General features: G+C 41.1%; 1 protein-coding gene across 3 annotated transcripts in view; it reads left to right on the top strand.

Moving 5' to 3' along the window:
- Positions 1 to 12551, top strand: part of slc38a3b (solute carrier family 38 member 3b) — a 28150-nt gene that overhangs the window by 6126 nt on the left and 9473 nt on the right. For 2 of the 3 annotated variants that reach the window (XM_035151539.2, XM_035151541.2), the window contains exons 2-8: positions 3873 to 4029; positions 4320 to 4340; positions 4486 to 4567; positions 4668 to 4783; positions 7371 to 7444; positions 7881 to 7973; positions 9381 to 9462. In XM_035151539.2, the coding sequence (XP_035007430.1) occupies positions 3926 to 4029; positions 4320 to 4340; positions 4486 to 4567; positions 4668 to 4783; positions 7371 to 7444; positions 7881 to 7973; positions 9381 to 9462 (572 nt within the window). In that variant the 5' untranslated portion in view covers positions 3873 to 3925. The remainder of the gene's footprint in view (positions 1 to 3872; positions 4030 to 4319; positions 4341 to 4485; positions 4568 to 4667; positions 4784 to 7370; positions 7445 to 7880; positions 7974 to 9380; positions 9463 to 12551) is intronic. The other variant, XM_035151542.2, reaches the window with a different exon arrangement.

Below are 12551 nucleotides of genomic sequence, written 5' to 3'. Positions count from 1 at the left end.
AACATTTTCACAACTTGGCAGCTTTTACCTTCAAAATACAGAGGGACTTTCTTATTTTATATTTTGAAAACTGCAGGGAAGTCCCCCAGGATACAGAGAGGTGAACAAAGAGGTAGATGACAGGCATCAATGTCAAGTGTCAGCTTTATCTTTAACTTTTGCATCGCCTTCCACCCCCATAAACAATGAGTCAATGTCCCTTACTTTGAACCACAATTTGTGCATACATGGTTTTTACAGTAATCCATTTATACTGCTAATTAACCTGGTATTATTACACATCAAGCTGCATGCATACAAACTGTTATGGCTGTATCGGAAATATCAATTTAATCGTTTTGTTGACTTATAAACAAAATACTTTGCGATTTAATGTGAAATATGTGTTTCAACTCACAGCAACGCGTCCCCTTCAAATACCAGCTCTGTCAAGTCTTTAACAAGCTGTCTCGGATCATCTTGACGGACATGTTTATGGACGCACATTTAGTTAAACTGTTTGTGCCTCCCCTTCAGTCGTCACCAGATTCGATTACGCTGCAGGAATAACCCCACCGCCGAGTCTGTTTAGCTACCTGATCTGTAAATGTTCTAGTCTGTACATATCAGATGTTTCAGATCTGTCACATGGATTTACACAGCTGATGGACTGCGAACTGCAAAGCTGTGCAGTATAGTGACCTATAAATTGAATGTTTATAGTTTAATACCTTTAACAGAGAACTGCAAGAGATCAATGTGGCCATACGGGTATTTTGGATTTCCTATAGGCCCAGAGAACATCTGGAAATACTTCATATTATTTCTCTAATCATTCCCGATAGAGTTTTTTGTAGTTGTAAAAAAAAAATGGCTGAATAAGTAAATTCATTATTTGGGGCTTCCTCTGCTTATTGCGTTTATCGCTGAAACTGAGAAGCAAGTGACAGTTTTTCTTTACAGCCCCTCAGACCTTTTCAGTGGTTGCATTTATCCTTATGCAGAGTCATGAGATTCATAGTATGAACAGAGATGGCCATTAGAGATGGAGAAGCTTTTTTTTCTTCGAACATCACAATAGTTTTATTTCACATATTGGATTCTGACCGAAAGCAATGGAAAAATGAATAAAATATAAACCTGTATTTGTAAAAGAAATACAGAGCCTACGTGAATATGGCTTTATAAGAGAAGAAGGTTCTGACTGTCAGGGTAGTTGGTTCTTCTTTTGTCTTAGATGAACCTGAGTAATAGATACTTGCAGATAACATAAACTTTATTTAAACAATGCATGGAAACAAATTGAATTCCACCTACTTTCCTTCACAAAGGTCACTGATAAAAAAAGTTTTCAAATGTCACCCAAGACACAGTTTAACCTCCGTTTGCAAACATACACCACATGTGATATAAATGAGGTCGAACATATGACGCATAGCTACAGTTCAGTATGGCAACAAACAAGGGATCATATGGGTGGAAAAAGGCCATGATGAGCTTGTTGCTGTATTCACTGTAAATACAGTGTCCTCGTGTGGTTCCTGTTGGCTGGAATACGTCTCGATCCACGTTTTCTGGTTCTTCAGTTGTGTTATTCTACCTAATGTGGTTTTTAAGGGAAAGTTTCAGTCACCTCTGCAAATGTATCATTGCATGTGTTGTAGTAACAGGAAGAACTGACGTCATTTGAAATCACCTTATGTTACTTGTTATGTTCGATAGGTTTAAATAGGATAATTTGGACTTGGATTGATCATCAATTTCTTTACACTACCTCATTATTGTGTTGTATATTGCATCCACTGTCACTTTGTTTTATGCCTCAAGTTTCCAGCAGTGGTTCAGCATCAATGGCCACTCGTGTGCACAGTGTGAATGGCAGTAACAGTGAGAGGACACTGAGAACACAACTGAGCTGCTGTGCACTGGACACAGCAGAAGCAGCAAACAACAAGTTATTGTCTCTCTGAGTGAAATGGTAAAGAGGATTCACTGGGGTTGTGGATGTACAAGTGGGATAATCGCTTCCTGGTTGACAAATATACGTCTTAATATCGCAGCCACAGCAAACCCCAAACAAGTACAAATAAAGGGAAAATGTGTAATTAAAGTATTACATAAATGACTGTTTTGCGAACTGCTTTATCTGTAATTTCACAGAGGGTGTTGTTGTGAGGGGTTTTGTTTTGTTTAAGCACATTTTCGCTTAAATCCGTCATTAAAAACGAGGGCTGTAACACTGAGAATCTGCCGGCTTATGACTTTACACAAAACACTAGAGCAAACAAAATGTAAAAAAAAACAAAAAAACAAACTCAAATAGACCATGGCCTTTGACCGTGTGGTCTGGACGTGTTTGCCTTGCTCGGTAACAAAGTTCTGGAAAACACAAAGAAGTTTTCTTTCACATTTTCCAGCATTTTATCGCAACGCGGGATCATTTACAGCTGCTGTCTGTCGGCAGAGGTTTCAGTGAGTGAATTGATGAGTGTGTAAACGGGGGCAGGTCCCGGGTGTCGGAACTCACAGCGTCAACAGCAGTTAGTCACTCCAGCAGAGAAATGTTAGATATAAGGATTCATGATGTCTGACACTGAGGGCAGGGTTTCAGAAACCTGACATGCCTGAATAGTAACTCCAGAAATATTCCTGCTCGACCAAACAGAAACTTTCTGTTCACTCTGACACTGTAAGTCTGTGAAATTAAATGGAATTAAATGACCACAGTGAACAAGAATTATGACATCTTTGCCAAACTAATGTAAAACTGCTGTTTAAAGGGGACATAGCATGCCCATTTTACCACAAGTTGATATGGTTCCTTGGGGTCTTAATGAAATGTCTGTAACATACTTTGGTCAAAATACCACAAGGATCATTTAAAACAGCTCCTTTTTACCCTGTCTAAAACAGCCCTCCACAGAGTGACCTGTTTTGAGTGCCTGTTCCTTTAAATGCTAGTGAGCCAGCTCCCCCCTCCCCCCTCTCCCCCCATGATTTTAAACGATATAAATTACATATTTTATATGATATAAATTATCAAATATGCATCCCATACTTTGTATTCCCCTTCTGTTGTCCTGGAGTTTTAATTTTCCCAATCACATAATTAAATGTCCCCCTCTGCCCATCCACTACAAGCACACAAGCAGACAGACAGAGAGAGAAAGAGAGGTGGGGGGCTATGAAGACCATCATTTACCCCGAACCCCGACATTCAACGGGTACAACAACAAGCGGAGAAAGCAGAATCGCGGGCTGACCTTATATATATATATATACAGTCTATGGGGCTGACCAGCGCGGAGAAATGCTCGTCCCGTGTGAACAGCCAGGCGGCTGCGTTCTTGGGAACGGCGCTGCGCAGCCTCGCTGCCTCCGGTGTAAACCCGGCGTAACGAGTGTGGGGGGACGGGGGGGGACGGGGGTGGGCCAAGACCATGTAGGGAGACTTCCAGTGCCTTGTTACGACACAAAACCCAGGAAGCTCAATCGAGTCACTCAAGCATGACGTTTCTGACTTAGAGGAACCATAACAAAATGCGCGAGTGTTTTTTCCCCAGAGTTTTTGGGTTGGTAGACATGCCAGATACCCACATTAACGTGTAGAAGCACTAACAAAGTGGAATTTGCATGCTATGTCCCCTTTAAGATCATAATGTTGCTCACTAAAGAAAAACACAATCGTCTAAAACATGAAATATTCAGAGCTTAATAATCAGATATGATTGACAATTCTGCAGAAACAACCCAAAGAAGTATTTAATGTTTATTTTTTTCCATACTCCCTTTATAGGAAATTGACTTATGACTGAAATTGACTTATGACTGAAAATATAATTCTAGGGCCTTGCTTTGTATTTTAAATGAAGTCTTTTCTGCTCTCACCCTAGATATTTTGACCTTTTGTCGGACACAAACGAGCCAAAAAGAAACGACTTGAATTATGGAGCCTGCTCAGTCAGAGGCGAACATCATATCCAACGGGAAAAGCCACGACCCCGGGGACGACACGAGTGTGCCAATGAAGTCATTTCTCGAGGAGGATCAGTGAGTGTACTTCTGTTGCTCCACACACACATGAATGGCTGCTCTGTGTTGCTTCTATACCGGTGATCGCATTAAGCCCAGCATGTGTCCATCACTTTTTATACTCTCTGTCTGTATTAGTTACACTTAGTTACCACACTAAGCTAAAGCCACAAAAGCCTTTTGTACCTGTTTTCCATGAATATGAATTGGATAATGGATGTAATGAATGAAGTGTGACTTACCTCCTGCACAATCTTCACTCTTTTCTAAATGCATGTGCTCACTTTGATGGGTGGATCCATATACAGAAATGGCACTCAAACAGTCAGGTATGTTTCTTCCCACTGCATTTGTTTTCATAATGCACAAAAATAAGCTTGCCACTTTAACCCCTGTCTGCAGCAGATACATGTGCGTTTTTTGGCAGTAGAAAAAAAGACCATCATTTAATAGACCAACATTTTCCCACCGTAGATTTGATGATCCTGATGTAGGACTGGAAAATGAAGAATTTCTGCCCAGTACTGATGGAAAGAAACCCCCGCGCTTCACAGACGTAAGTGTTTGCCAGACTTTGCTGATTTAAAACAACAGAAAGAACATTATGGTTTTCATATGTCATATATTTATTGTATGCTTTTGTTTTTTTCCCTCAGTTTGAAGGAAAGACCTCCTTTGGCATGTCTGTCTTCAACCTGGGCAATGCTATCATGGGCAGTGGGATCCTGGGATTGGCCTACGCCATGGCCAACACTGGCATACTCCTCTTCTTGTGAGTAAATAAGAAGGAAAGAGAAACAGAGGCCATTTGCCAAACCTAAGCTTGAATCTACCCAATGTTCAAAAACTGGAATAGATTGTCGTGTCCGTGAAGTGGTTAACTTATCTGATAATGTCCGAAAATCTCTGTCTATCTCGAGAACCGTTCATCTTATCGGCGTCACACTTGGCATGAGTTTTGTTAAAGGCCCAAGGAAGTGCAGGGTCGAATCTTTGTTGGGATTTGGACATGCAAAACGTTTAATAAACAGGGGACCAGTGCTCTGTACCAAACCGCGGCTGGGACCCAACAATGCAAGTGACGTTGTCAAAGTGCGTGTTCACAAAAACTGCAATGACAACTGATTCTCCAGCTCGGGGGTTCTTCATACTGAGTCGAGCTTCACTGAACTTTGAACAAACAAGTGAACAGCCCTTTGTGCAGCAGCGGCGACGCAGGTTCGCCGGCCATTACTTGTCATGACGTATTTACTGCAGGTCACTTCTACAGTTTCAGAGAGAAAAGCTGCTACCAGGATCACCACAGGCCAAACAACCAGCCCATTCTGAAACAGGCAGGTTATGAATGAGCTCTGCACTACTTAAAAAAACACATGTCATAAGCAGTATGAAGTCATGAGTATTTCTAATGTACATAATAGGAAAATTCCAGTAGGAGTGAGCTGCACTGGTTGTGTGATGGTGGTGGAAGTTACTTATAGAAGTGATTGTCTGTCATGACATCTGCTAACATGTTATGTCCCATGATCTGGTCGTCTGCCATCGTGCCCTTTTTCTAAAGGGTTAGGGTTAGGGTTAAAGCCCCCCCCCACCCTTGTTGCCACATGGAGACACCAGAAAGGCCACAGCTCAAAATAATCAAACCTCCAGACCCTGTGTGAGGCATCTGGTTGGCTCAACTTCCTTCTGCTCCATGCAGGCTGCTGCCGTCAGACCACCACCCTGCTGGTCTCGCCCTTATAGTCTGTGTTTGTTTAGCTGCAAAGCGAGTGGTGGGACAGGAATAGAGACGGGCCTCAGTGTTTCCCTCAACTGAGGAGGAAAAGTGGAGGTCAGATCGACGTGAGAGCTTTGGAAGAGTAGTTCCTCTGATGAAGAGTAGCTCCTCTGATGAAGAGTAGCTCCTCTGATGAAGAGGAGCCATCTCTTTCTGTTGGGAGTAAGGTCAGCGATGCTAAAACTAGAGCTGGTGACTTCTGATTTGAAGTAACTGAATCATTGTGGCAGAAGGAGCGAGAGACATTTCTGCTGCCTCTTAGCGAGTTTTCAAAGCTGAGGGTTAAATATCATCAACACCATTACGACAACGTGTCCAACAAGACACACAACAAACAGCAAATCAAAGTTGACCACAGAGATGATATGGAAACCACAGGAGGTGCATCCCTCCTTTTATTACAAGCACAAGATCACGCTGTGTGTGAAAACATATAACCCCCCTGCATGAATAACATGACACTGTTCTCCAAAAAAGCTTTAAAAATATATATATATTTTTGTCATATTTATTGTTTGTAAGTGACTAGTTTACATATAATATCCAACTGTTATTTTTATATACGACTATTGACAGGGCAAGGGCACCTCAGGGGCCAATCAGATTTCAGCTAAATCCTAAGATCCCTAGAACATGTTTATTCCCTATATTGTACATTAAAAAAATAAAAAAATAAACAAACAAAAATCAGTTTCTCTTGTGCTTCATATCTCTATAAGCTCCGATAATTTATAAGTGGAAAAAGTACACTGCATAGGAATTCGGACACATTCTTCAGGGCACATAGACACCTATGTGTGTTTTTATTACAACATGTTTGTTCCTTGATCCACCAGCCACAAAACAAACAGGCGTTCTCAGAGTGCAGAAATAGAGCCGCCATGAAAAGCCAGGCCACTTGCTGAATATTGCACAAGGGGGGGTCAGGATCCAGAGAAGGATGTCCTCTTCTTTTAGACATGGCATCAAACTCCAACTGATTTTTCTCACAGGAACAAATAAACTCTTGTTTGTGAGTTGAGGGAGCTCAGGTGGTTTTATAACAGCTTTTCAGTGACATCTCAGGGCTTACAGAGATGTGCCAGAGGGAAAGACTCCAGTCGTGTCTATACAAGGAACACATGAGCGCAGAGAAATGCTGGGAAAAGGCCTGAGAAAGGTGATTGATTCGGGCTCCCCCTGTGACTCGTCAGGAATGCTCATGTGAAAGCGCTCGCTCAAGACTCTGCGCCTCTGTAGGAGGGACACTGCATCTTGTTAGATGAAAGGGGTTATGGGAAATAGCATTTTCATCATGCGTAGGACTATTGACCTTTATCAATGGAGTACAGTTATATTGATTTTAATGACAAACGTCTTAACATTTGAAGAATGCTTCCTTGTGTTTCATGTGTATTATTCGTTTCAACTATTGGTATTGTGTTACAATTAGCATTGAGCAGCTTCAGGACGTGGACGTAGACACAAATGAAAGAATTTTAGGGCTGTACTCCAAACTATGCAGATTTTGGAGAAATACAAAGGTTAACATGTAAACAGCAGCAAAACAGTGTTTGACTTTCCCTGTTGTGTCGTGTCTCAGGTTTCTTCTGACTGCAGTAGCAGCGTTGTCATCTTACTCCATTCATCTGCTGCTCAAAGCCTCGGGCATTGTGGGTAAGCCATGCATAATGTCCAAGTCTTCTGTAGGGAAATGGTGCAACTACATGTTGCACCATTTATATCAGTGAAACGACCATAATCTTAAACTGATATGGATTAAATCAAAGTGATCATACCAAAACAATGTTAGAAGCTGATTAAGGACCTTTCAGCAAATTCACAAAAAAGCAAACTAACAAAAATCTACATTTACATTATATTTCAACTTTTACTACACATCATTTTTTTACGATAAGAAATTGAATTAGATGATTCTAGAACCTGTCACGGAACAATGTTTATAGTATTTAGTCAAATATTAAAACTGTGAAAATGACACATAGTTCCTCACTCAACAAGCACACATACTTTCTTTTGTTATTTTTTATTGTGTTGCCCAAAGAGACATCTCAGCAAACATAACTGAGTAACGTTTGTAATGTGTTTACAGGGATTCGAGCTTATGAACAGCTGGGCTACAGAGCCTTTGGCACTCCTGGAAAAATGGCCGCTGGTATTGCAATTACCCTGCAGAATATTGGAGGTGAGGAGTTTAATGTGATCACAACACACTATGTCACTTGTTCGCTGAAAACCCTGCAGCAGAAAACATGAATTACACATCATTAAATGGATCAGGGTTTATACCCCACTGACCCCACCATCACACATCTTTATTTTCTTAAACCACCAGTATTACTGTGGCTTTGTTCCAGGCGGTACATCTCTTTAATTGTGGGGAATAGGTTTGTTTTAAGATCAAAGACAAGGAGACCTGTTTTTAAACTGCTTAAACTGCTGTGTTCCCATGAATAAGAGATCATCCAGCCTAAGTCGTTGGATGATCAAATGACCAAATCTTTGTTGAGACACATTAGACTGTCATTACTTTATTTCAGCAGGATGGTGCGTTACATTTGTAGCGCTCAGTCAACATTTCTTCTTTTAGCTCAGCCCGAAAGCAGAACTAACCAGAACTGATATCTCCGCCAAGGCTCGGCAGTCCCCTCCAATTCTATGAAGCTGGACCAAAGTTCACACATAACAACTCCCTAAATTTACCTGATTATTTTCATCAAGTTCCATCAATTATTTCCAAGGAAATTGGTGGGAAAAAAAAGCCAAATATTGTATAATGTTGGAATGAAAAAAGAGAAAAAGAAATCCAGGGTCCGCCCCCTCCCCTTTTTTCCGGATCCATGGGTTCTTTCTTGGCACATGTTCCATCCTCCCTTCCAAGTTCAGTAATATGTAATCTTACTGACAAACCAACAAAGTAACAGACAGGATTGCTGTGTGTCCTCTGATACTATGTAAGATCATATTTAAGATCACATTTCCCTAAAGCCAGAGCGATTTCATTAAATTGCTGGTTTTGTCAAACCAACTGTCCAAATCTCAAAGAATTTACTATCCTGTAAAAGCAGCAGATCCTTACATTTGAGAAGCTAGATCTAGAAAATGCTTTGTATTCTTGCTTATAAAAAACAATACAATTTATTGTCAAAATAGTCCCAATTATCGGTTAACTATCAGTTTTATTTTCACTCAACGTAAATGTTTTATGCTTTTTCAGAGCATTAAAATGCTGGTGGGGAAATACTGTAAATTAGTTTTATAAAAAATGTATATTAATTTGTTAAGTAGCCCAAATGGAATTTCTTGATAAAATAATCTTTAAAAAAAAATTATATAAATATATTTTTGATTGTATGATGTAACCTAACCTCTGTAGGGTACTGGAATTCCCAGAAAACCTTTTTTTTGCAGGGGACATGACCTTGATGTCCGCAGTCGCACCGCGGCTGCTGCTCCGTCACTTACACAAACACAGTGTGATAACTGTTCTTGTGACATGGCTTCTCTGATGTCTGTTTGCTCATGTCTGACAGCGCACTCGACCACGCTTGGCCACACATGTTCACGTTTCCTCTCTCCTGTCCCATTACAGCCATGTCCAGCTACCTGTACATCGTCAAATCGGAGTTACCGCTGGTCATCCAAACGTTCCTGAAGGCCGACCCCAGCTCTGAGTGAGTGTTATCATCTACGTGCTTTTCAGCATTAACACCCCTGCGCTGCTTGTGAAAGGCACATGACTCCTGCCTGCTGTTGCCCCAGAGCTCAGACACTGTGTGCAGGGTCAAGGGGCCTGGCAGAGCATGTGGGCAGTGAGTATGTCAGTTTGCACCATTCATTGATTCAGTCAGGGTGGGGGTGTGATGAGAACGGTGGCTTGTAATTGGCTGAGTAACAGCAGGGGGCACAGTTGGATATCAGTCAGTTGTGTATACACTCGACATAAACCTTGCGTAGTCGATCTCTGTTCACGTCAGAGTCAGAGTCTTGCCACAGACACTCTGCATATGGCCATGGAGGACTCTAGTGGTTTCCAGCTGCCTGTTCAAATCTAAAAACAAACCTCGTGCTGAATACGACTTGCAGCAACTACAGATATGAACTCTCCTTTTAAAATATCCTGGACGTGGAAGATAAATAATCACAAACAAATATATCTTCAGAAATGTCAGCAACACCTTGTGTTTTAGATTTTGGAGCTAAACAACCAGAAAGTCTTCTCGGGGATTATACATTAAATGAAACACACAATACACACAAAAAAGAGATTTTGAAATGAATGCCATACTCTTACAAGAATAAAGTTGTAATTTAATATTATAAGAACTAAACTGACACTCAGAAAAACGCATGTCTCCAACAAGGCCTAACACCCCCAACAGGCCCCTATGAAATGAATTTTGCATTGTATTAGGATCTGCACCAAATTACATCAGAACCCTGAACATGCCAGACTTTTCTCATCATGATCCATTAATGATTCTCTGAGAATTCACAAAAATCAAAAACACAATCCCGCCCCCCCCGATCTGGACCAAAGTTTAATGACTTCTCCCCTTGTAATTTTTGTGTATTCCTGCAAAGCGAACAGACAGACAAACAAATGCAGACGTAAGCATGACCCACTTGGCGGAGTTAATAAAGACAAAAAAAGATGCAGATGTAACCAACAATCACCTTTATAGTCTACTACGACCAGACATTTACTCCTCTACATGAGAGGCCACTTCCTCCAAGTCCCTTTTGGTTCTTTCTTCAGGATAAACTCAGTTTCTTGCACAATCTATTCAAAGTCCTGATACTGTGATAATGTGGTGCTGATGAGCCAAAAGATGAAGTGTTTTGTGATTTGTGAAACTTGTACTAGAGTTTAACTTCACAAAATGCTGCACAATCCTCATTTTAATGCAGGCGACAGGCTGATCTTCTGATATCCATCAAATCAAATATACTTTATTGTCCCCATGGGGACATTTTTCTTGGGCCAAAGTGCTACCGCAGCTGCATTATACAACAGAATAACAGTCCACAAGGACATATCGTGTAAGATTCAGAATAAAAACGATAATAATAAAAGTGAGTTGACTATTGCCCTTAAAACCCTTCAAATGATAAAACACTAAAAGGATGAAAAAAATTGGCAGTAAAACCTAAAAACCAGAGTGTAAAAAGTGCAAAGGTTGCAGTAAAATGACGCGCAGTTTAAGTTTGACTTAATTCACCTTTGTAAGAGTCTTTGATACTCGACCTCTACAAACATATTGGATCAAGTTTATGCACTGACCTGCCTCTGAAGGTCCTTACCCTCTATCCCTGATCACTTATAGAGTGGCATAAACTCATTCTTAGATCTGTGTGTGTGTATTCATGTCAGAGTCAGAAGATAAGCTACAATCGCAATTGACGTATGAAGTATTGTGACACTCTCTCTCTCACTCACACACACACACACACACACACACACACACACACACACACACACACACACACACACACACACACACACACACACACACACACACACACACACACACACAGACACACACTCTAATGACAGCACACACTCTAATGACAGCAGCAGGTGTCGTAACATTGATGCCAAATTCCGAGCATAAGGACGGGTCAGCTCAGGGCCAACGACTGAGACAGGCTGTTCATTTCCACTTGATGCAACTCTTGCTGCTCAGATGTGTGGCGTCAGGAGAACACGGTGGCATGACGGGCGGGTGGCGGGGCCGGGGCTTTATTTATGACCTGTGGCTCTTTAAATAGTCAGCAGTGATGTGTGGGAGATGGAGCGACTTTCACTTAAAATTGTCCGAGGGGAGATACAAATACAGAACAGGAAGATGTACATGTGCATTGTAAGGACACGTTGGTTTCCTATGGAGCATGTATGACGATTGTTGTAGTTTGCAGTGGTCGCATGGGGAGAGGTTCAGTGCCAGGGATTCACTCAAAGTTGAACTTCAGACTTGGACTTGAGTCAGGTGGAGGTCACAAAAATAGAAATGATATTTGATGCAGATTCCAAAACACAAATACTGATATTTGAGAAAGGAAACAAATGACAACACTATATCAGCTGATCCTTATTTTACAGTAAAAACAAACCACATCAAGTTCCCTAAATATATGTTGTAATCTGCGTTTGTTTGTTTATTTATTAGTTAGCAGGATTACACAAGGGGGGGTGTCCACCAAAAAAAGAACCCATTAAATTTTGGTCGGATCTGGTCCAGGGGGCGGATTCACTTTCTTTAAGAGATCAGGCGTTTTTTTTGCATTTTCGTTGATTTCTCAGAGAATCATTTGTGGATCTACACTAAAACTACTCAACGGATTTCCATGTCATTTTTTTGTAGGGGTGGGACATGAAGAATCCAGTAAAGTTTGGAGCGGATCCAGATATGTAGGCGGATCCTGTTGGTTGGTGGGCGTAGGCGGTCCAAGCTCCCTGCTAGTTAAAGATTGTTAATAAGAACTGTGCTGATTGGGACATTTTACAGTGTTAAAGTGTTAAACTGTAAAATACACTTGTTGGCAGTTCCTATAGTCGTGCAGTTTGCTCCACGTATCTAATTATGAGGCCTATGCATTACAAACACTCAGCAATCTATTAACTCATCCTTCATATGTAAGACTTATGAAGGCTTGCAGTGTGACCTGGACTTGTCCTCTGTAAAGTGAAGCTTGACTTGGCTCCTGATATGATAGTCCCTATACAGCTCTGGATTCTTAGTAACCACATCTGAAAGCCGAT

Source organism: Hippoglossus stenolepis, chromosome 3, assembly GCF_022539355.2.
Source record: "Hippoglossus stenolepis isolate QCI-W04-F060 chromosome 3, HSTE1.2, whole genome shotgun sequence".
In the NCBI taxonomy this organism is placed as follows: domain Eukaryota; kingdom Metazoa; phylum Chordata; class Actinopteri; order Pleuronectiformes; family Pleuronectidae; genus Hippoglossus; species Hippoglossus stenolepis.
Note: the sequence above shows the minus strand (reverse complement) of the source record. Positions and strands in the feature narration are given on the sequence as shown.